Raw genomic sequence first — 25,070 nt, 5'->3', positions numbered from 1 at the left:
ATTTATCCGTGATGGTTATTATAAAGCGTTACCGAGGGATTCCACAAATCAGCCAGCATTTGTTAAAAAAAAAAAAAAAATGAAGATTTAAAGGATGAGGCTGTTGATTTAATCTAATTAAATTTCTTATTGTCATTAAGTCCTATGAAAAAGATCTAAACCAACAATTAATTGATTCAACATGAATCTATCATCAATTAGTTCCAATTTCACAGTGGGCCCATCCCACAACGTCCTGGTGCCATAAATAATTACAGTACTAACACCAACTGTTTACTAATCCGCAACTTAAAATAGCCCTAAACAAATAAATGATTGTTTTCCTGTTTGAGTGGCGTTTGCCAAAAACCACAGTGCCCAGCTGTTCAAAGAAGTAACTGTGGCTTTTTTTTTTTTTAAATTAAACAATATGTAGTGCATGTAGTGAAGAGGTACTTGGTGTTAGATGAGCTTAAGGCTGAATAACACATACAGTCTGTCTCTCAGTACTTTTCTTGTTGGTTTTGGTTTTATGGGATTCTGGTGACAGCAAGGATAATAGCCTCAAACTTAAATTGTGATATCATAAAATGCTTTTGTGTGTGTGAAGGTGCACGAGTGAGACACGCAAGACCGAAAAATGCACAAAAATGTATAACGTGCCATATCCAGTACTGTCACTGGAAGGTTATAAATGGCCCCTGCTTTCGAAGATAACCCCACATCTTATCACAGCATCATCTGATAGGTCAGAAAAGCCCTGCTCTCCTGATCCAGGAAATCATTTTTTATAGCTGTCTTTGGGGTTTTACCACACCACATACTACTCACATACCTAATTCTGCTTTCCAATAGGCAAGAGCTGAACTGTCGATGTAACTACAAATCATTTCCTCGCATGGCAGAAGGCGAATGTGCTCTATTTTCATAGAAGCAGAGGCAGAGCAAACGCAGGTGCGATGCCATTTTTATCAGGCACACCTGCATTTTTTGCTCGTTTGTCTTTTTGCCAATTTTGTGTCTCTAAAGTGACACCTTACACTGACTGCGTAGCAGAGGTTGCGTTAATGTAGATAAAATGGAGTATGGTGCAATTTTGGTAACCAGTTTTAGCATGAAATTGTGTCACAGCACAAATACAAGCGCGCACAAAATATCTTGGACCTGTCTGACTAATTGGGGATTTTTATTTTTTACTAATAATGTTATCCACAGCTGCTTACACCGCAGGATGCATCAGGATGTCTTTCTTTCTAGGTGACTCAATCATTGTATCTCTTACATGGCAGTCAAAATTGTACCTGGATTAGAGTCTCTAATTTGATTTTGAAAATGTCTAAACACACATGTCAAAGGGTGTGGGCACCTTAAACATTTTATTACATTCTCACTGCAAAATCCATACCCTCTATTTCTATACAGTTGAATTAGTGTGTATAAATATAAGGGGTTGACCTTCACTAACTATTTTGTTTCCTGGTCAGCCTCTTAACCCCTAGATATTCACAATAATCTATATATTCTTGTAATCATCATCATCATCATATTGCAGGAATTCTGATTCACTATGGTGTGCTAGGAGTCTATGTCACTCATTAACTTTATTCTATTTATTTATCTATTTATTTTAAATTTTAAAAAATCCTCAGTTTAATGTTGTTTGTCTCTCACAAAACTTTAATCTTAGTCCTTTTAGTCCTCTATAAGAGCACAGAAGCATTATGCAATATAATCTTTCTGTCGACGCCATCAAATGCTTTTGAGAAATCTACTAATACAAGTGACACCTTTCACTTAGAAATTCTCAGCTCTTCTACGATTCTTCAGAGGGCAACGATCTGTGGCAGTCTTGATCTGCATTTGCGGGAGTTGTTTTGGTTTTTTATCATCGAATAGGTTCAATATTATGGGAAATTCTGTTAAGCAGCATTGAGTTGCAGATGTTGTGAGAGATCTACAACTCTGATTGCTCTGGAGTTATGAGGCAGTTAAAGATCACCTTTCTTTTACAGCGGAGTGACTGAAGTCTTTGACAAGGCTGCCGGCTTGTTTTCTGTATATTAGTGTCATTACAGAAGCTCCTAGTAGGCCTAGACTGATGTTTCTGTGCTGCAATCTTCAGATCTTCTTTGGCCTTTGTTACAATCTCACTGGAAGCACAGGTTAGTGTCATCTCACTCTTTTTGGGAGCAATTCCAGTGCGATATCTCTGTTTGCAGAATACAGCACTGCTATTCTTGTCCTCCAGTTTGTCACCTGTTGGATACTGCTACTCCACATTCCTTGCATAAATTAGCATCCCCTGCTTGTTTTCTCCAGTCAGTTTGTTCAATAGGATCTCTGGCAGGTACTTTGCTCTTACGGTAACTTATCTGGAATTTCCATATTTCCGTGTAAAAAGGATTATTCTTGGTGTCCACATCCACATGCAATTTATACCCACATTTAGAGTGCCAGGTTTGTACATCATTCATGCCCAGCAGATTACATCTGTCTGTGTTTTTCTCAGAGGCATGTCACAGGTCATCATCGAGGATGTCATTCACTGGCAGTGGTTGTAGTGCAGTGCATAATCTGGATGCTAGAGCATTACACAAATAGACGTAACTATTACTGTTGGCCTAATAAAAAGTTAACCCGTTTGTATCAACCACATGCGTGTGATTACAGCTGCTCATACAGCCAGATGTTTGAATGACAGTGTGGTAATTCTGAAGACCTGAACAGATGGAATGAAAAAGCTAGATTAAAGCTGTGATTTCTTCAAATGGCCGGTTTAATATATAATAGGATTGAGGGATTTGGTTACAGACAGTCCTGCTTTTCCTTTGATATTTTTTAAATTTGACTGTAGAGAGGCCATTTCACAGTGTCCTTCTCTTTTGAAACCTTGTTGACAAGCAGCCAGAGCACTCACAGCCTGAGTGTCTGTGCATGAGGGGAAGACAGTAGAGGATTCCCCAACAGTCTGAGTCTCTCTGAGGATGAAATGTGGCATGGCTACAGCTGGAAGGCTGAGTGATTCAACCAGTCAGCCAGAAAGGAATCACGAACCAGCCGGCCTGCCCATCAGCTGCCATATTTGATCTGGGGAATACTGTGCTGAATGTAGTCAATACTTCACCTGCGACTGATCAAAATCCTGCTGTACTATCTGATGCTCTTTTGCATCATTCCAATACATGTAATCTGTCAAGTGTCTATTCACAGTCTTTCATCAATTTCTCATTTTAATAACACATAGTGAAATTCCTAAAAGTTCAAAGATAATCTTTAAAAGAGGCTCCGTCTGCATTTCTTCACAGAGGGCATTCAAATATTAAGGCTTGTGTCATACAAACACTACGGTTTCTCTTTCCTCCTTCTAACTAACTGTTGAAAGTTTGAAAACCATTCGAAAACCAGCCACTGGCGACTTGACAAGCGAAGTCGCAGGCGACACCGTAAACCATCTTGAGTTGAGCTGAGATGGGCAGGTTCACACTGCTGCAAATTTTTCCTGCAAAAATAGTTTCTAGATAACTATACTATTCTAAAACAGTTTCATTCAGATGAAAACTTTTGGCCTGAACCGGGCTTCAGAGTGAACTTTAAGCTACTGGGTCTCTTGCAATCTGTATAGATTTCCACCATGGCAATCTCTACATTGAAGACTTGAATACTATGTTCCCAAAATTCTTCCAAATGCAAGAGGAATTCCTCCTCACATCCTCAACCAACTCACCATGAGGTGACAATCGATGGACAGTCCTGATTCTTCTGAAGTGTTTGACACCTACAGACGCAGATCTGATGACCAGGCAACAAAGTCAATCATCTTTCTCTGACCTAAGGTGTTCTGGTACCAGCTACACTGACTAATTACCATTATACATGGTGTCTATTATGGACAGCCTACGATGAGCACAGAAGCCCAGTGACAAAGCATCAGGTTCAGATCAGGGTCATTTTTCATTCCAAACATCCCTTGCAGATTTTTTCCAGGTTCCAGCAGATCTGTGCTCCAAGATCCGAAGCGGCGCCCTTTCAACAACCTCACGCATCGATTCCAAGAAGACCAGATTTCTTGGAAATGCTCTTTGGAGCGTAGGCACAAACAACACAAAGCGGTTGCAGTTGTACAGGAGCAAAACTGCTCGTTTCCCCTGTGGAAAACTCTCTCGAGCTCCCAGCCTGAGGTGCATTAGTGTCCTTTTACCTGCCTGTTACTTCTCATCAACTCTTGAAGTGGAGAAAATCAAGACCCCATCTAGGAACTTGCCACATCCCCGTATTTGATACAAGACCCTTTAAAGTGGAGTCCTTTGTTGGTATTCGGACAAATGTGTCCTTCATGTGTCCACATGGAGGGGGCAGATGTGCAGAAGACTTACTGGACATAAGGTATGTTACTTGTTACAACAGGAAAATGTGCGATGAGGTTTAAAAGTGCAGATATTCAACAGCTGCTTGTTTTTTTTATTTATCTGTGAGCCATAAGCCTCCTTCTTCTGTGTGCATGTGCATGTTTTCTGGTATGAATAGCTTTTCTGGTAGTATTGAGCGTGTGGGTGTATCGTATCACACAATAACTCCTCCTGACCTGTTGGCCTCTGCACTGAAGCTGTGGTGTAAGCACAGTAACCACAATATTGTCCGCTATAAACATTTACAGGTCAGAGCTATTCTTACTAAAGGACAAAAATACTACAATACTACACACAGATGTCTGAATAGTGAATAATATTTATATTCAATAGTTTTTTGTTTTTTTGAGGAATGAAACTGAGTATTACTATGCATAGGTGAACACAAATGTGCCTGAACTTGCAGGCAGTAGCTGTTGTACTGCCTGGCTCAGTGTGAAGAACCACATATAGACACAGCAGACAGAGGATTAGCTTAGATTTAAGAGAATTCATTTTTATGATTTACAACCCTTCTGTAAGACCTCTCACTGTATCGATTTTTACAACTGCAGGGGTGAAGCTTGATAAAATGTTACTTTCATTTCATGGGTGGAAATAGAAAAGGAAGACGGATTCTTGTGGCGGAAAAGAGAGGGCTGTAGCCATTACACCTGCAGGCAGGCAGAACACTGAGGGCTTTTTTGTCGCAGCAGGAGAACCTCCATCCTTCACATACATACATACACCCACACTTTGATCCGGCTACAGAGAACAGCTTGAGCAAGACTTGAACCTGCAACCCCATGGGCATGACACAAAAGCCCTTTTGAGGTTTGAGCCATAATAATATAGCCTTTACCCTCCAGAATTTCTCTTTATGAATCATTCCTTGATGCTAAATAGTATCAAGGGTAAACCAACATCAGTAGATAACCTCAATGTATACGGCGACTTTCCATAGCAAGCAAGAAAAAACATTTCATGAAAGGTTCTTTAGACTTAGTGACTGAAAATTTGATGATGACTGCAGTTTATAGCAAATAAATGAGGTCCACCTGTAGTAAAGACAGCTCAGAACAGCTTTTGAGCAACAGAATGGGGGATGAACATGCAAATGAATCACTGATTATGCACCGAAACCCCTAAAATTAATTGAAGCAGGTGCTGTCACATCTTTTCTTGGGGCTTACATTTGAGAGAAACAAGACTCGGATCTAGTCTAGTGGCTCTGTGAGTTTGTACTTAAACGCACAGCTGCCTGCCTGAGCTAAAGCCGACATCACATTACTAATGCTAGCATAATGATGTTTGGCTGGATTTGTAATTTAGCATGTTTAGTTCACGTTTTCACATGCTAGCATCTGTTTATCACCACCTTAGGTACCGTTGAAGATGTCGTTGGTTTTGCAGGTATTCAACCTTAGGGCGGGCATGAATGTCTATTCGAAATTTTATGCCAGTCCATCCGATGTTTGTTGTGACATTTTGCTCAAAATCATGAATGCGAGCCTGACAGTTGCCTTAAAGGAAAAGTCAGAAAATCACTAATCATTAATCATTATTAAAATTCATGCTCTGGGAACCTTTATTGTCTGTACAACATTTGGTGTCAATCAATGTAGTAAATGTTAAGATATTTCACTAGATTAATAACATGTTTTACCTGTTGGTAATGTTTAAGGCAAAGTATTTAGCTAAAGCTGAAGCTAGCATAAAAACACTTTGTGGTTTTGGTGCACCGGTGCAGTATTTCTTTAATCAACCTCCATGTGGTATTTTTACCACCTATATTATCTATATTAGATATTTGATCATGTAAAAAAAATACTGATAAATTCTCTTAAGTTTTATCTTTATCATATGCAAGGTTTAATAAACTGAAATTCATACTAGATACTTTTGGAACATTGGTTGATGTCCACCACATACAGAATAAACTCCCACAAGGTTGAACAGGCTCATCTGGCTGAGTATAAAAACAGGCCTTAACTGTGATAGCATAGTTACACAACAGGTAGCAAAGAGGACTGTCAAGTGCACGATCTGACGTGAGTTTGCAAGCGACAGTGTCCTGCAGTGATAGCGATAGTGTCCTATTACTGTTTGGATACTGAATTCCTGAGGACTACTTGTTGCTTTTGAGCCCTTGTCTCTCCGCTGTTCATTTGCACATTACACCGCTCTTGAGGCAACAAGCACAAGTGTGCCATTTGTATTTGCATGGTGCTTGACATTTACACACTGGGAGAGCAATTAGGCTAGAACCAGGGTCATTAATACAGTGAACAAGCTAGACGTGTTTGCTCTGATAGCTACAGCAATATGTATTCATAGAGAAATGACAATAATGCCATCTGCATATCTACATACTAACATATCCTCTGTGGGTCTCAGAGAGGAACAAAGAAATTAGAATTATCTGGTCCTCGCGCCTACACTTCTTCTGTTTCTCCTTAATTTCTGCTGCTCCATCGTGTAAACACATACTTACACTCACACTAAACAACAAAAATGGGCAAGAGAAAAATGTGCCTTTGTTTATTTATCACAAGTGGCCTGAATCTAAGCAGTATAAAGGCCCACTGCTGAAACATGCATTTTTCAAACTGTTTCAAAGGAAAACAATAAAATTCAGACAATAGCAGTGGAAACAGGGAGATATTAGGCAAAAAGCGCTGGATAGGAAAAAATGTTGCGGGTTGCCAATTAAAAAGTAAAAGTGGCGGATTGGATCACAGATTATAAAAACAACACATTTCTCAATCAGTGAGTGATACTAATCACTTACGAGAAAATGTATGACTTATAGTAATTAACTAATAGTTAATTATTAGAGGAATGAGTGGAGGGCTCACAGGCATCAGGGATGAATGATTCATGTCTGTAAATTGCTGAGGTATAAAGCACCATCTTAAATGTGATTTTGTGAAATGTGTTTCTTGAAAAATTGTTTTTTCTGATTGAATTCCTCGGTTTGGAAAGTTATTTCGTTGACGAGCAAATAAACAACCACAAACACATCACACAAAACGAATGCACACAGCGGTGGTTGCTAGGTTACAGTGGCACTGGGGTGCGTCCCAAATGTAGAAAGTGGTCACTGCTTATGAAAGATTATTGGGCCTTGTACCTTCCAAATTACGACTGTTCCCAAAGAGTATCATGCCCGTATCTGGTTGGCAAACATCATCATTTCACCTAAGAGATGTGACACGTCTATGCAAAGAGTGAGCAACTTTAGCACAGTCATCAACAGTGAACTGCTGCACAGGTGATAACTTATATAATCGCTGCAGTAATAGTTGCAGGCACCTCATCAGATGGTTGAGAGTGTGACAAAGGCAGCTGCTGGAGAGACAACAAGCAACTGTGCATCGAAGCTTTCACTACAGAAGTGAGATAGACTTGATAAAGTATTAGTACAGTTGCAGACAGGCAGCATCCTGCAGGTGTAGACATGCATCAGAACCTCATCAACAGTTCGAACATTTGTTATCTGATATTCTGTTTGTATTGGACAGCGAGCGCTATTTGAGAGTTTTATTCCTTTAATAAAAGCCTTTCACTGTAGTCCTTCAGTCCCCTTCAACGGGGAAGGCTGGAGGCCAATATGCACTTCAGACCTTAACATCTTTGTTGTGCAGCAGTTGTGAATGTAAATTTGAAGTGCACTGTTTTATTTGGCTGAGCTCCTGACACTAATGGTAAGTGTGTCACTCAAAAGACAAAAAAATAATAATTATAAATGTCTGTGTTTTTTGCAGGTTTTTCTAAATAAATATATAACATTGTGATATTGCCAAATCATTGCTAGAAACGGTGAATTTACCAAGACAGAAACAGATAGGGACAACATAGTCGATATCGGAAGACAGCTATGAGAAGTCAGCTGTGGCAGATCAAAAGTATCTTTTTTAAATGCCAGAAATTAAAATTTAGCAAATATAAATGTACATTTTGACATATAATTACATTTTTGATGTTCCAAATGAATGAATCATGGCTAATCACCCATAAAAACCTTTTGATGTTTACTTTTAATATTCTCAAATGGCCTTCAAAATTGTAATTTTTTTCAGTTTGTTATTTAATTAATTCATGACTGAAAGCACTTGACTCAAGCACTCAAAAAAGACATCATATTCGATTAACGCACGCCGTGTGAGACAATAAACTATGATCACTTGTGGTGATCAAATATTGAATCAAAAATGCAATTTAGTACCATTTGTAACGTCTTCTCTGGTATCTTATGATGCAGGCACTTAGTGGAGATATCAGGGGGAAGGTGAAGGTATTAAGAGGCTCTATGTGTTGAAAGCTTTAAGCAAAAAGAGCAGCAGACAAACGGGGCCAACAAGCAGTGGTTGCCTGCATGCTACACTGATTATATTGACCACGGCAGGGCTTCCCCCCCCCCAACACATCACAGAGTTCCCTCTCTCCCTTTTTTCTCTCCATACTCTCCCTCTCCCAACCAGTCGATGCAGTATTTGTATTCCTTCCTGTCTCCTGCTCCCCCATTACCTGTCAGCAGAACATAATTTATAGCTATCTCTGCAGCATCCATACCATGCAGACTAACTACTGTTTGTGTGTTTTTGGCTACTCCATTTTAATAGAGATGTAAGGATTATCGCAGATGGATGAGGGAGATTCAGCGTAAGCTCTAGCTGACAGATCGATATTTGGCTGATGGCCACCACGGTAGAAAGTCAGCCCACTCAGGGGGGAGAAATACAGCCGGAACATGCTCCTATGAAGATATAGATAAACAACTTTAGAGATGCAGAAATGGGATTTCTGGGAAGCTCACAGAGGCTTGTGCAGGCTCTCAAGGAAGCCAGCATGCACATTCCTAAAGCTGTGCAACTTTACAGAACAACACTGGCTCGCAAGAAAAGGGGCATTTTGCAGGACTGAGATAGAGAAAATAAATTTAATGGAAAAACTAATTATGCAAAATGGAGCCGTTCAAAGAGTGACTACAGCAGGTGAGTCATCATATGAAAAATGTATGACATCTCTCGTAAAAACCTATTAAAATCAGCTTGTCACTTTGTTGAGATTTAACTAAGTTCAAAACAAATGTAAATGCACCATGACATCACCCATTGGTTTGAAATCCTGATCGTATCTGGCTGAGAACCCGAGGACAAACCGTGGTAGTGCCTTGTCAATCTCAAGGTAGCCATGCCCTAAAGCATACCCTTTACCATCTATTGTACTCTAAATGGAACAATAATGCTGTATTTAAGACATTTTGAAACTTGTGATTAAGGCCACAAAATGCATTAGAAATCTGAGGTAGCAAATCAAGTAAGAAGTAGGGTCATTACATACAATCAGAGTTTGTCTTTTTTTAAAATAACAAACTCGCCCCCGTGGAGTCGCCCCCTGCTGATCATTAGAAAGAATGCAGTTTTAAAGCACTTCTGCATTGGCTTCACTTTTGAGACCTGGATGCTCTGTCCATATTTTATACAGTCAGTAGTTCAAATGAAGTTATAATGCAGCTTTCTTTTTATGCACTGTAAATGCAAAATGTTCCTACAAGTTGAAGTTATGTGCAAGCATGTTAGACACCCACAGTGTCAGAGCTCTGCCTGAACTAACTCTATGCTCTAAAATTAATTTGATGAAAGGGTAGGATTTTAGGACTTTGTCTCAGGTTCCCATCTGTTAAAAGCTTGCTTTAAGATGTTTTTTTACAGAGTGTATGAAACGCATGACTGAAATAGTCATAAATCTGTCACTGTGTTGATAATGGATGGGATTATAATGAAAATACAGTATTCCCCTTTAATGTTACCCCCTTAAACCACCTCAAGGACCCTTGGGGGTCCCTGGCCCCACCTTGAGAACCATTGCTGTAACAATCCTCACAGCAAAAACATCTGATTTAAAATTTAAAGAGCCCCTCACTTACTGGTAAATGTACAATACACAACTTGGCAGGTTAATGGAAACATTCTGGACGTCCTAATATTCCTCCTAGCACATTCAGACACTTCACTGCTTTACGGTAAATCATATGTGTCATGTAAACCAGTGATTCAGAAAACAGCTGCACTTGTCGACTCTTTAATTGCCTTTAAATAAACAGGGGAATAACGAAGTGATTGAGGAACAGGGGGAGATGTGATATTAATAGACATTAAGCTGTTGACCTGGAAAGAGACAGAGGACAAATCAGCTGCGTTGGGTATTTATGATTTATTGTTCAGAGAGGCATAATCCCTACAGGTAAAGCACTGCAGAGGGGGACTCCCTGCTTTATGGTGGGTAGCGCACTACTCTGATGCAACACTCTTCAATCCAACTCCACAGAGCACTTTGAACTCATTCTGCAAAATAATGTGCATTTTCTGACCTGTACGATTTTATAACAAGCCAAGAGCGTCCGTTCATTATAAAGCCATTAATGACAACAGTGATATCAAATGGCTGAAGGACCGGTCTGTCTATTCTTAGCGTCTCTAGACCAACAGTTCACCAGTTCAGCTTTGACGCCAACCTCTGACCTTGTTGTTCATTAATGACCACCACCTTTCCTGACACTGACACTGCATTAAAGGCAAGAGAGAGCAACGCTTTGGAGATAATGAGACTCCCCCCACCTCAACTCTGAGACTGACACTCCTCTGGAGGGAAAATCATCTAAGTAATTACTATAGGTACAAGAGATCTGTGGGAATGTGAAAATATTATTATTATTATCTTGTGGTTAAAGCAACACATCCTCATACCCTAACAACTGAACAGGTCAATTGCCTGGGACTCCAAAAACAACATATCACCCTTCCCAAAAACAGCATGACCAATGCAGTGTACCAGCATGCGTACCAGAACATTGCCGTACTCTCGCAGTTTGGTTACGTTCAGGCAAAGACAGTACTTAGTTAGGTTCTGGCACTAAAACTACTTGGTTAGGTTTGGTTAGGTGTAGGTACTTAAACTACTTAGTTGCGTTTAGTTAATTAAACTACTTGATAGGTTTGGTTAGGGTTAGGCACTGAAACTATTTGGTTAGGTTCAGCAAAAATCATTGTGGTTTGGCTTAAAACAACTATGTTATGTTAGTTCAGTTACAAATATACCACAACATATATAACTTCAGGTGTGTAACATACAGTATGTGACCTAACTTCCCTACAGTAGTAAGCTAAGAACTCACAGTGGTTTCACACTGGTCACAAACTGTGCTTGTTTGACCCAACCATCAGTCTCCAACTTGGAGTTTTTGCTTTTTATACTACTATACCTGACTTCCTTCTTTGCTGTCGTAATTATTACTGCAGCTACTACAGGTTGCCACCTAACAGGACACATACATTTGAGTTATAATAAGCTTTTTACAGTCGATCTTTATGCTTGTTTTTCTGATTATGTTGGAGGCTTCATTTGCATTAAAAGAACCTGGGTTGCCCCTGACGTCCCATCCTCATTGTTTATCTTTCAAGAAAACACCCATGAAACTATACAGGAGATCATTTTCATTCATGACAGGTTTGCAATCAACACCAACGGAACATGTTCACGCGAAGCCATCTGTTGAGCACCGATGCCGCATGTATCCTCCACACATATAGAAACATCACGTGTGTGCTCGTACATATGGTGGCTTGTGAAGGGGTGTCACAACTCTGTTGATGATGATGTATTTATATTTATGCTCTCCATACGCTCCAAGTAGAAAAGTCTTTACACCGAGATGCACAGTAGGTAATTTCTGCCAATAGGGGTCTTTCAGTTTGAACAATGAAAACAAAAGACGTAGTTTGATGATACCGTGAAGCAAACATCCACCACTGCTCATGAAAATATACATGACGTGAACGTTTTTTTCACATCATGTTTAGTCAGGTTCACCATCTCACTCTCTCAATCGCTGACGTATCAGGTTGTTTTCCTGGAAATTAAAGCGGCAGGCGGCAAAGCGAAATGCAAAATTACGTTAAATAAAATGAGGATTTTCTCTGGGTTTGAACAGTTAAACCTTGTTCGAATCATTTGGGACAATGTAAGTTCACAACTCAACAGAATATATAACAAAGGTCTAGTCGTTTTGGACATTTGAATGAAATGATGGCATCGTGAACTCTCGCAGGGTTATCGACAAAGATGCAAATAGGCAAGCCAACTTGCAGATAATAAGTTTAAGCGGTTCGATCAAGAGACATAATTGTAACACTGACTCTTGTCTTGTAAATATCAGCAAATAATGTCTCTTTTGCAGAAGGATCAGGGTTGTATAAAAGTGTACGGTGCAACACAGCTAAGAAGCTAAATTAGCTTCTCTGTTTTGGACTTTCTTGTTCTTTGTCTTAACTATAAAAATGCAAGAGATCCATAATACAGTAGACAGAGAAGATATGACACTGCAAATTGGACTTTATTAAATATCCTGATCTTCTGTGACCTCACACTGAAAGCTAATTTTAATATCAAGTGAAACTGAATTCTCAAGCTATGAAATGCCATGTCTTTGCTCAACACCTGAAGATGAAAGCAAGGGAGCAAAGTTCGTCTATGGGAGGGTATCCCTCTGAGGCAGAACATTTGAGAGTAGCATTAGAATAATGGCCTAAGAGGTTGGAAGTTGAATAAGAATGTTGGTGAGAAAATATCAAATAACTGGGTATGATGGGGAAACAGACACATACCCTCCCGCTGCCCCTCTTCACTGGACATGCTGTATGAGTATATATATAAAACATACATGGTAATAACTATGCTTGCACAGAAATATCCAGCAACCCGAGGCACTATTTTTTAACAGAAACCTTCATCCAAACACTGTAACACCGACAAGTCTTGACTTCAGCCTTCTTCGAGGACTCTTGTGGTTTCACACCACTGACTCCTGAATAAGCCGCTCTTTTCTATTCTTCCCTACACACAGCCGCCATGCACTTTCATTTTTCATACTGATGCAAACTGAGGGGAGTCTTCATATCAAACTTGGTGCTTTCATACATTCTGAATTGGGCTGCACAGGAAACAGAAGCCCTCAGTCTTCTGTGTTCGTACGACTGATGATACAGCCTCTAACAAGTGAAGCTAAAGCCACTGCACTGCTCCACATTGGTCCTCTCAAGGATTTCATTTCTAGAAAGGACCACTCAAGTGATGTGGCAAGTCAATTTGACAATCATGAAAGGTAGCACTAACAAGTGCAGACTCCTGATAAAGACAGCCTGCAGTGAGAGACTCCAGTGAAGTGAGGGAATGGGGAACTAGCTCTAAAGAAAACCAGCCAACCATGAAATGCCCAACCTTTACACTTGAGAGATGGTAGGAGACTGTATTAACAGGACAGAAAAACAACAAAATCAGCATCGGGGAGTTGCATTCTCTGGCACCATCATTTCATCATGTGCAACAAAACTACACAATCCAACACTTCCTTGTTTGCTTTTAGGGATTTAATAACTCCAAAGTCCCTACAGAATAATTAACGTTTTCATGTTTTATCTCATTTGAATTTGTCTGTTTTTGTATAAAGACTTTTATTACAGTTATCTAGAGACTACCACAAGTCCTGTTTCTGCTCTCGTCTACAAGCTGGGAGAATTCCTCTCCTCTTATTACATTTCAGAAGCAATGCCTGATCCAGGGAGAAGCCTGGAGGAGAAATTAGCCGGGAGTTTATTGGCTCAGATACAAAAGGAGCAGATTAAAAAGGGGTGAGATGATTGAACTCTCCTTTATTCCATGGTGTGTCCTTTGTGCCAGGCTGCACAGTCACTTTGATGCTATCTCTGTCATTCGAGCCATACGCTGCGCCTTGGGTGTCTCACACAAAAGAATATGATGCACTACCAGAGGCCTTGAATGGGCTTTCCATTTATTTTCTGAAAGAGTGGGACTCTCCTTTTGATTCACCTCATCTGTTTAAAAATTGAATGTAATTCATTATCAAAGTACGTCATCATAGCTAAAGCCTCTGTGATGTATTTAATATAGTAAAGTAATAACCGACCAAGTTCTGGTTAAAAAAAAAAATGAGCAGGGTTTAGAGAAATGAGGACATACTGAGAGAGAATACTTTTTCAATAAAAAAAAATAAAGGTGTTTTTTTTTGCAGTTTTTCCCTTCATACTGTGAACAAAGACCAACTCCAAATCAACATGTTCTTTAGCTTTAATATAACCTCCAAAGTAGTTTCTGAAAATCTGAGTGCACTATAATCAAATACCCTTAATGGGTAGAAAAGGTCAACTGCCAGGCCCGCTCTTACAGAGTGATAATGGGAGGAATGGTTGTACCTTGCTTACAGAAGAGGATAGAAGAGGCAGAGGAGGAAGGGGAGGAGGAGATGAAGGAGGATGAAGAACATCTTACAAGGCTGCCATTACCGGAGTAATTCACACAGCAAGGAGCAAAGAGAGACCGTTGAGTGGGCGGCTGGATGGTTGAGGTCTGATCAGAACCTCCATTAGCAGGAAAATAAGCTGCAAATGGAGCAGGGGAGCTGAGTGAAGAGAGAAGCAGGGCAAACTGTGCTGAAGGAGCACATGGCCCCGACCCGGCTTGATGAAACCCACTTCACACAGCACTTCTGCATGGACTAAACATGTCCAGCAGCTAGCAGACAAAACAACAAAAAACATTTCGCGGTAAAAGGTTTGAAGTAATATAATCACACTTAGAAACACTGTGCCAAAATAAGGACGCCAGGTTAGCTCGAATGCCAATTAGCAGCATTTATCAGCTATAACGCAGGTCTGGCAATCAACACTTGGTAACGAGTTTCCGCAAAAATAGTCTCATTACAGAGACGCCACACCATCAGTGATCAACTTCAAGGCGTCAAAACTCCTCTAAGTTATTGAATGTGACAAGTTTGTGTTTAAATAGTTACTTTAGCTTCAAGATACACGATACAAAGTCAAAGATTCATTTAATATCATTGAACTACACAAGTTTGATTGATGAAATGTAGTAATTAGTCCCTTTATTTTACTATTAAAACAGAAAATTATATAAATGTATTTCAGTGCCGACTGATTATTTACTTTGACTGCTTTCTATACTATTTTTGTAATGTACATACCTGGATATTTATGTAGGCATATTTATGACTTATGCAGATTAATGTATTCATGTATGTCACCATAATACAACTGTTTGCAGAGGAAGCACTGAACCATAGAAACAGATTATTCATGTTGTGTATATGTATAAACAATAATAATCCCATATTGTTGTGTTCAGATTTCATATAATGCAATACTATCCTATATCTATCGCATAAGATTTTATTCAAAGCTGATTGGATGCCCATTTTTAACCCTGTCTCAAATATATCTTTTGTTGCCTTTGCTTTTATTGTCCTGTACAGTATGTTGAATAAATGAATAAAAGGACTTCTTGCGTAAAGCATATACATCTATTAAGGTTTGGAGTTGGGTATGAAAATCAGCATACTATTTTTCTATATTTAATTTCCAGGTATGCGTTGGAAGTTTATCTGCAAGGGAAAAAGACTGTGTGCAATCAACAAACTGTACAAATTATGTTGTCTTGTGTGTTATGCAGTACAGTGCACCCATAGTATATATTAATTTATAATCCCTACTGTGCAATTCCTTAACAAAATCCATAGGATTCTAGGTCAATCCTCCGCAAATGAATTTCAATTCATGGCTTAGGTAAAGCAGTGATTAAGTATTATAGAATTCCACTGGAATACCAGGGCATTGTGCAGTGAGAGAAGTAGCCCCTCTAAACCTCCAAGGTAATGAATGAAGAATAAGATGGCAATTCCTGCTCCGCACTCTGAGGATTAGGAACATGAGGACAGAGGAGGGAAGAAGGGACAGTGATTCTGATGGATACTCCTGTCTGAGAGAGGAGCACTACTCCCATTGCTCTTACAGCTGATTGATTTGAATGACTGCGAGAGGACAGAGTGGAGGAGTGAGACAAGAAGCACTATCTGTGCTGGGCGAGGTCTTATCGGCCCCTTGGCTGTCTAGCCTGCAGAGGCCTAGTTTATTTTGAAGAGAGGAAGTCAATAACGGTGGGTGAGTACAAAGTGAAAAAGAATGGCTGCTCCTCAGATGTCTAAACTCCGGTCAGAAACGGCGCTGCATTTTATTTCCTTCAAGGTATGGTTTGCATTATGCTAAACATATGTGTCTCAGCATCACTGCACTCTCTGCCAGCAGCACACATCTAATTCACTTTTATAGAGCAAAAGATTGACACTTTGTAATATACTGTGTAATGGCAGGGAGGCAGATCCCATGTGAGACTGCGAATGTGTGCTCCTCCTGAATTATGTCACCTGATGTAACTGGTTTATTCATATGGAATGAAAACTCTGGGGGCATTTAACCAGATGAGTAGAAACCTGTATGCAAGAATTTATGCTTAATGGGACCCTAACCTTCAGTGAAATGCAATTATCCTGTTGCAAATGTGGTAAATATCTGAGACATGTTCACCCCCCCTTATTGGGAGTAGTGTCTTGCGTGCTGTGAGAATTGATGAATTTACCTACCGTATATCTACATGTATATCTGAATCTGTTTTTTTTCTTATATGTAAAACCCACAGTACAGATACAAACTTAAATCAATACGCATATTTAGTATAATACTTTGTGATTGTGTGTTATGCAGGCTTTTGCATGCACTTATGTTTATACATATTTAAGTTCATTTTTCATGCTCAGTGGACCTTAATCACACAACGGCCATTTTCCCCTTAGGGTGGTAAGCTCAACTTTCCCACAGCTGTGTTCCAGGTATGACAAATTATTATCATTTTATCGGTTCCTGATTGATCAGCTACTGAAAAGACAATGGATAGTAAAAATCCAGGGGCCATATTTCAAGGTTAAATGACATATTTGATGGCCCATTAGATACCAGTAGAGCTAACCACCTCCTACTGTAGCTAATATTATCATTTGATAGTGGTACACAATATGACAGGAAAGATGGTGAATCAATTCTGAAATATTGCACAAGCACGTTGGACACATTTATTTAAGCCTGTAAGTGAAACACATCAATTTAGCTAACGTGAACTGTCTTGTTTTCTCTTCACCACCTCAGAAATGGTCAGGTTGAGTCAGTAATGTTTTGTGACATTATTGTAACTGGAACACATATTTCTGTGTTGTGTCCATACACAGTATATACACAAAAGTGTGTTCAAGCACTTAACAGTGAGTGTTTTGTGTGGCATGAAGAGACTTGCAAGATATTCCTGCTTCATCAGATAACGTTACTTTATTTTCTCATACCGTGCAACACATTCAAAAGGTAACACTAGCTAAGAAATGGTTGAATGCTAACGTTAGCTGTCTACCTGTAGTTACTGGATTACCTTATATGTTGTTTTACCTTGAAATATGGCCCGATGACTCTCCAGATTTTCACCATACTTTGTCTTTTCAGTTGCTGATCAATCAGGAAGGTGTGATATGGTTTGTATTTACTATCATTATTATCATTATTATTATTATTATTATTATTATTATTATTTTTACTTTTTTTCATGGCTTTATTCAATAGAACAGCTGAAAGATGATAGGAAATGGGACAAAAATGCAGCACAGCTCAGATTCGAACCCTAAGCCACTGCAGTGAGGACACACTCTATCAACTGAGCTACTGGGGCACCCTGAAGCCATAAAATGTTTGTTTGTTTGTCAGATTCTTATGTTTATACAACTTGCAACCTGAAACACGACTGTACGACCCTTGAGCGTGCAGTCAAATGGAAATGGCTGCCATGTGAATACGGTCTATAAAATAAAAATAGAATAGACTGCTTACTGATGTGTACAGATGGCCCTCCCCGTTCATGGCGATGTATAACCCTGTCTTCACGGACTGAATGGCGACAACTCTGAGGCCCACAGGAATAAGGTTGAACAAAGCTGAAAAACACACATTTGAAGAGGCAAACACACCCATACATAAAATATTACCACAAACCATTGATCAGACAGACCTAACCATTGAATAAACATTAAACACACTGAAAAATTAAATTATCATGTAATTCATCATCCAAATGCAAGCTGCCTATCACTAATGCTTCACAAAGTAGGGATAATACAATTTGCTAGCTGTTGCATTTCGGTAATCGGCGAAGATGAATTGCTGCTTGGCCTAGCATCGCTGCGGCCACCCAGAGCTACCTGAGAAGTAGCTGTAATTGGGGCCACCACTGGTGCGTGGCAGATCTAATAGCCCTTTTGTTGTTGTAGCAGACTCCTTGGGCCTGGTAGGTAATAGCTTTTGTTTGTACTGGTGAGAACAATAGCACTGGCCTGGCTGTGACATTAAGTGTGTGTATATGGGAGATTTAAAGGCACGTAATGACCCCCGCTGACCCTGTAAGTAATTGGTATTGGCAGGATTGGAGCCTGGGAAAGGCTGAGAGAAATACTACGTGATCATTGGTTTTTGGTGGCTTTTGGCCAACTCCAAAAATGTGGAGCAGTCAGTGCCAAACTTTGGATTCATCTCAGAGTTTTAATGATATGATATATCCCCTGTGCACACTTCATGCTTTGCCCACTGTTTCAATAAGTCCCTTCAGCCTATCAGATGTGACATGTGCCATATCTCCTCATGCTGACAGGAGTTAGTGACACAATGTAGAGTGTCAGGCTAGAGTTAGCACCAAGCACTGGAATCAAATTAACCACCTAGCCTGGAGCGCTAGAGGAGCAGTGCCAGATCAAGCTAATAATACCCTTTTCTCCCCGATAAGCCTACTGTTTCTTGGTCCACTTTCCCTCTCAGAGAGGAGGATAAATCTGTGTGATCCTATAGCTGCTGCAATTTGAGAAGACATTTTGGCTCTAAAGGCTGAAAAATGAGGGAAGATACTGAAGGTTAGAGAGGCATGACTGGAAGGTCACTGGTTCGTTTCCTGCACTTGAGGGATAAATCTACCAGGAAGTGAGCAAGACTTAGGAAAACAACCTTTGCGCTCGAGGAACTTACACAGATTTTACCGATAACTTGATAGTTCTGAACGATACTAAATGTTAATTTACATTTCACAGTGTCCTCTGTTAGCAATTCATCAAACGTTTCAAGACTGACACTGTCAAGGTACTCACAGGAATTACTGCTGTCATCCTTGGTCCCATCAAGAGAGCCATCGGGGTTCATTTGCAAGTAGTATCCCTGCCTGCAATATAACCTGGTCACTATACCCTTGAGCTGGGGATCTGTAGGAGAGAAAGAGGGAGAAAGAACAGGGGGGAAACATTAGCAATTAGCACATTCAGTGTGTTACACATGTTCTTCTTCTGTACATGTAAAAGGTCTTAAAAGTTCAAAGGGTCAAAGTCCATACCAACAGAAGCTCCCCTCTCCCAAAGAAAACACTGCTCTTTAAACACCTTGTCAGTAGTCCCGCCTTTAATTCCGTGACTTCTTGACATCACACTACATCACAAAGTCACACATTTGCACAATTTATGCCTAGCAGCTAGTTTGGTATGTAAGAATTAATTTTGCAAAGCTGCTCTGTTGTTAGCGGTCCTGGCTCAGGCGTGTGCAAACTGACCAATCGGAGCAGACTTAAAAAGAGTGTTCAGACGAAGGGGGAATAACAGGACAGTATGAGAAAACTATGTTTTTTGAGCATTAAAGCATGTAAACCTATTCTAGTAGTTACCCAAAATAAAATTATCAACCTGAAATGAGCACAATATGTCTCCTTTAATATAGCAAAGATGTCGTACCATTTTGTTTTGTTGTTTGATGGGTTTTAACTACAAAACAGCACATTGTGCAGAATTACTTTACAGTACTTGGTGACTCCTGTGTATGTTCACAGGCAAATCCCACAGCCAACTTTCTGGGCACATAAGCCCTGCCCTGCTCAGAGATAGGCCATCCAATTATAGGCAGCAGAATTAATCTGTGGTCGCCTGACTCCCATAATGAACCCAACAGCACCCTCTCTGGGTCCTCAGTGTGTAGAATTTGAAAGCATCTGTGCTGGGTCCCTTCCAGCTGACCCAAAAGGGGAATTAGCCACATATCTACTGTAAATAAATCACTGCTGTGGGTTAAATTGCCCAGCGCCACTACAGCTCAACCAGTCATGTTTCAATTTAGTTGGCATTTTGCGAGTTTGTAATAACAGGGGGGAAAAGTGAAAATGTCAAAAGTGAACGAATGGAAAACTTAAAAGGATACATTTTAATAAACCTGCGTTCGGCTGCACATTGGGATGTCTGAGGAAAAGAAATTGTCTGTGCTCAAGCAGCGCGGCAATATTTCTTCATCTGTGTGTGTGTGTGAGTGTGTGTGTGTGTGTGTGTGTGTGTGTGTGTGTGTGTGTGTGTGTGTGTGTGTACGTGTGTGTGTTTGTGTGTGTGTATGGACGACCACCGGGGTCATATACCATCAACATTAGTCTTATTGTAGAGACAGCCATCACACCAGATTTCATTCCAAGAAAGCCCTGGGGAGGTGAACAATCAAGTTCACCTGAGCCTAAACCATGCTCCTCGCAAGGAACTGTATGCGTGTGTGTGTGTGAGAGAGAGAGAGAGAGGGAGAAAGAGAGACAGAAGGAAAGAAAAAAAGACAGAGCATGGCCATAGTGGAGAACTCGAGAGGTCTTGCTGAGGGCACAGAGAGGATTTTTTTTTTTCTATCAGTGTACAGCTCAAGGCGGTCTCTTCTAAAATGGCTCTGTTGGGTGATGGCATTAGGTAGCTCTGAGACCTTTCTCTGCTGCCTGAAAAGGGGAGAGAATGCCTTTCTGCCGGTGTATCCGAGCAGCGCCGACACAACGGCATTCAGCAGTGCTGCTTTGTATCCTCACCAGAACAATGAAAAGGTGGCTAAAGCAGAATCTGACTGTCAGAGTACCTCCGCCATGCATTGAAGGGGCCGACAGGGCGGTGACAGTACATCTCTGGTATATAGTAATACTCAGTGCAGTCATATCTGTGGCAGATATACGGCAGGAGACAGATGGCACTGTTAAGACATCATTCTTTCTCTTTTTGCGGTGTTTAATATCTGATGAAGTACACTAGGGCTTTTCCTTAAGCAACACACAGATGGATTCTTTCATACAGTATGTGTACCAGACACAATTTGCAACTCTTTGTGGTCTTAATTCATTAATTCATTAATGAATTTAGGATAGAAGCCCATTTCTGTCTGTAAAACTATGTCATGATTATATATATATGTGTAGATAGATAGATAGATAGATAGATAGATAGATAGATAGATAGATAGATAGATGGATTTTGACTTATTAACTAATAATATGGAATTATTGAGCTCTCATAATTTGAACTCACCAGGACATCTTTTTAAATCAAGACTAACCTTTCATCTTTTTTTTCTTTTATGGCAGAAATGGGCTTCAGTATTCTATAAAATGCCTTAAATATTAATAAATGCCTATCACAAGTTTCCTGAGCATAATGCGACACATTCAAATGTGGACTATTCAGCTAATAGTCCAAAGCTCAAAAATATTCAGTTTACAATTCTGTAACAAATCTCACATCAGTCATTCATGTCATGTGTCATTTAGTTTGTTATTAGTTTGTTATAAAAAGCAGAATTGCACAAAAACTGTTGAACAGATTTCCATGAAACTTGAATTGAAGATAGGTCTCGGCCCAGGGTAGACCCCATTAATGTTTGGTGAGGATCAGGATAAAGGGACAGAGCCTGGATTTTCTCCTCACTTTCTTTAATATCGTGAGATAGGGCGTTTTTTAACCTTTTTTGTTTAGTTTCTCAGGGAATAATGCATGGGTCTTTATGAAAACATCAGGTGTATTTAGGTGGCTGGTATCTACAAGTGAGTACAAAAGGGGATTGTGGGGGCTTGACAAAGGTATACAATCTACTGAGGGACATTCAAGTTGTCTTATGTTACCCAGCTAGCTTCATTTTAGGGCTGCAACTACTGAAAAACTTCAATAAGATTAGTACAAATTCTTGACTTTTTAACTAATCATTTTAATAAGTGAGTTGAAATGTTGACTGTTCAGTCTCATTGTTTGACCTCACCACAACATCTGTTTTAGTCCAGACCAACTTTTCATCATTTTTTTTCCCTTAATGGCAGAAATGGGCTTCCGTAGTTTAATCTTGAAAATAGTAACAAATGCCCATCACAAGTTTCCTCTGCCCAATGTGAGACACTCAAATGCATTACTTTGTTTAACCAATAGTCCAAAGTCTAAAGATATTCGATTTACGATTCTATAAAGACACTGGAACCATTTTAGTTGAAAAATGGCCTTCACAACTGCTGAATAGCCAGTCTTGTAGCAATTTAGTGGCATTTTGTGGGTTTGTCATAACAAGGCAAACAGTGAAATGGAAGGATAAAGGATTAGAAAATGAAGGATATGTTGCATGGAAGATCATTTTGTATAACTCTCAACCTCTCTTTTCATTATTACTCTGTCTTCCAGCCACTGCAAAAAGCAGTAGGATGTCATAACAAAGGATAAAGCTAAATCCATTATGCTTTCAAACACATAAGCATCCAGCAATCAGACACCATACGGTATAACGTCAAGACCACACTGGTGACGGGCGAGTTTTCACACCACGGGGAGACAAAAACACACCCATGCACACAAACCCAGGCTTTACCCACACTATTACACATGAATATTTAATGACTGCCCGATTCCCTTGAGCAAATACTCTTGCGCAGCCACACCAAGTTGGCTAACCTGCAATCGATAAATGACTTTGATCAGCAGCGTTTAAACAATGTGTGGCAGTGGGATTGATTCTGAAGACAGATCTGCGGGGGGCAATCTGTAATAATTAAAACTGCATAACTGGTTGCTGGCTTTGTGAATGCTCCCTCTTTGTGTATGTATGTGTGCGCGTAGGTGAACTTGGCTCCTCCATCATGCTATAAATCATGTGATGTTGGCTGTGTTCCCTGGGGCGAGCCAGCCAGTAGATCTCACACACACACACGGTAGCATTCCCCCCCTCAGTGTTTCTGGGCTGCAGCGAGAGTGTGCCAAAGTCTGCAACGTTTTAAGTCGGAAAGCAATTAGAAAATGTGTGAAATAAGGTTCAATAATAGATGGTTGTCGACATTTAATCCTATTCTGAAGGGTGTCTGAACGAATTCGGTCTGGATTCAATCACGTCCTCGAATAACCAGTGCATTATTTATGACTGACAGATTCACATCAGACATTCATGCATGCCAGTGCATACATAAGAGTGACATAATGGCTTTTGTAATTCTTACAAAGCTGGCAACCCATTGATACAACTCATGTTGAAGGTCAAACTTACTCATGGCCAATGAAAATGAAATGTTTCAGGTAGATTTGAGGTAATTGATCATTAATCACTTACAGCATTTACAGACCTGGGCTTTCTCTATGTGTATTTTTATATTACAGTAATTATCCATTTGGAATGAAAGAGAATCATCTCATAAAACTAACAAAATGAATATGAAAATAGGAGTGTAAAAAGGGTTGTGTTTTCAGAATGGCACAGCGTTTCAAGTTCTGTCAGACACTCTTGATATGGCGTATGCACTCTTAAAAAACCAAGGACCGCTTTGAAAATGTCTCTGAGGAATTCCCTAAGTCGGGAAGGTCCTTGACTCATTCGTCCTCTTTCCTCTGTTACTCATCCTCTTTTTGTCTCTTCTCTTTCTGCTTCTTTCGCCTCATCTGTCTGAACGTTCTCCCTCTTTACCAAAAGGTGAAACACCAGTGCTGTTTATCACAGGAGTATCCAGCCGCTGCCGCGGTTGGACTTTCCCAGTCGCCCTGATATTAGTTTTACAACAGAAGCACTGCATGTTTCTACATGCAACTTCTTTTGTTTCTAGGGAAACGGAGCGGTGGTTTGGCAGCAGCAGGGGGTTTCCTTGAAAAACAACAAAAATCGGGACTGTAAGATCTCAAATCTTGTCGTTCTGCAGCCGAAGACCTCTCTGCATATAAATTGAACTGTCACAGAAAGGTTTTGACTTCTTTCTTTTTTCTTTTCTAAAGTGGCCTCCCTATAGTTCCCATTCTCTTCCTATCTTATTTTCTGTTGTGTCATTCCTCTGTGTGTGTGAGTGTAAGGACACACACACACACTGGCACAGCTGCAGTAGCAGTTGCAGACTGCTGTCAGCCCTGCCCTGCCTGACCCACTTTGAATGTTTCTGGAATAGGAGAAGGGCTTTTCCAGCCTGTGAAGGAAAAGCCCCTCTATGTTGTTTCTGTTGTCATGGAAAAGTAGATCAAGAAAAGGACAGTTACAGCACCCCCGCCCCTTTATCAACAACATCTCTGAAACCCCAACAATAGCTCGGATGGTGACGCACTGCTGTGTCCTGTCAACTAATCTTGAATAAACAGCCAGGCGCAGGGAAGCATTCATCTCAAATGGGTTTCTAGATCACATAAGCTAATCTAATGGTCTGATCTATGTAACATGATCTGATGATCTATGGATCTAATCTAGCCAGATAATTGGAGCCAGAGCGGCGAGATTATGGGCGCGCCCCAGCTGGATGTGCCCACAGCTCACTTACTGGGTTTGAGTGTAATAGGATTTACAACTCCCATCTAATCCCTTAAAAAATCTGCGTGATCACTGGCTCCGCATCTGCTACCAAAATGCATGGATGATTTAAAATTAAAGCCGATACGAAGGAGGAAACACAAAGTGTTCCCGGCGTATTCCCTCAAGT

At 40.1% G+C, this 25,070-nt stretch overlaps 1 protein-coding gene across 3 annotated transcripts in view; it reads right to left on the bottom strand.

Annotated features, from left to right (window-relative positions):
• fgf14 (fibroblast growth factor 14) overlaps window positions 1–25,070 on the bottom strand; it is a 125,552-nt gene that overhangs the window by 11,239 nt on the left and 89,243 nt on the right. For all 3 annotated transcript variants that reach the window (XM_073473768.1, XM_073473770.1, XM_073473769.1), the window contains exons 2-3: window positions 19,465–19,575; window positions 18,164–18,267 (exon numbers count right to left, since the gene is read on the bottom strand). In XM_073473768.1, the coding sequence (XP_073329869.1) occupies window positions 18,164–18,267; window positions 19,465–19,575 (215 nt within the window). The remainder of the gene's footprint in view (window positions 1–18,163; window positions 18,268–19,464; window positions 19,576–25,070) is intronic.

Source organism: Pagrus major, chromosome 9 (assembly GCF_040436345.1).
Source record: "Pagrus major chromosome 9, Pma_NU_1.0".
In the NCBI taxonomy this organism is placed as follows: domain Eukaryota; kingdom Metazoa; phylum Chordata; class Actinopteri; order Spariformes; family Sparidae; genus Pagrus; species Pagrus major.
Note: the sequence above shows the minus strand (reverse complement) of the source record. Positions and strands in the feature narration are given on the sequence as shown.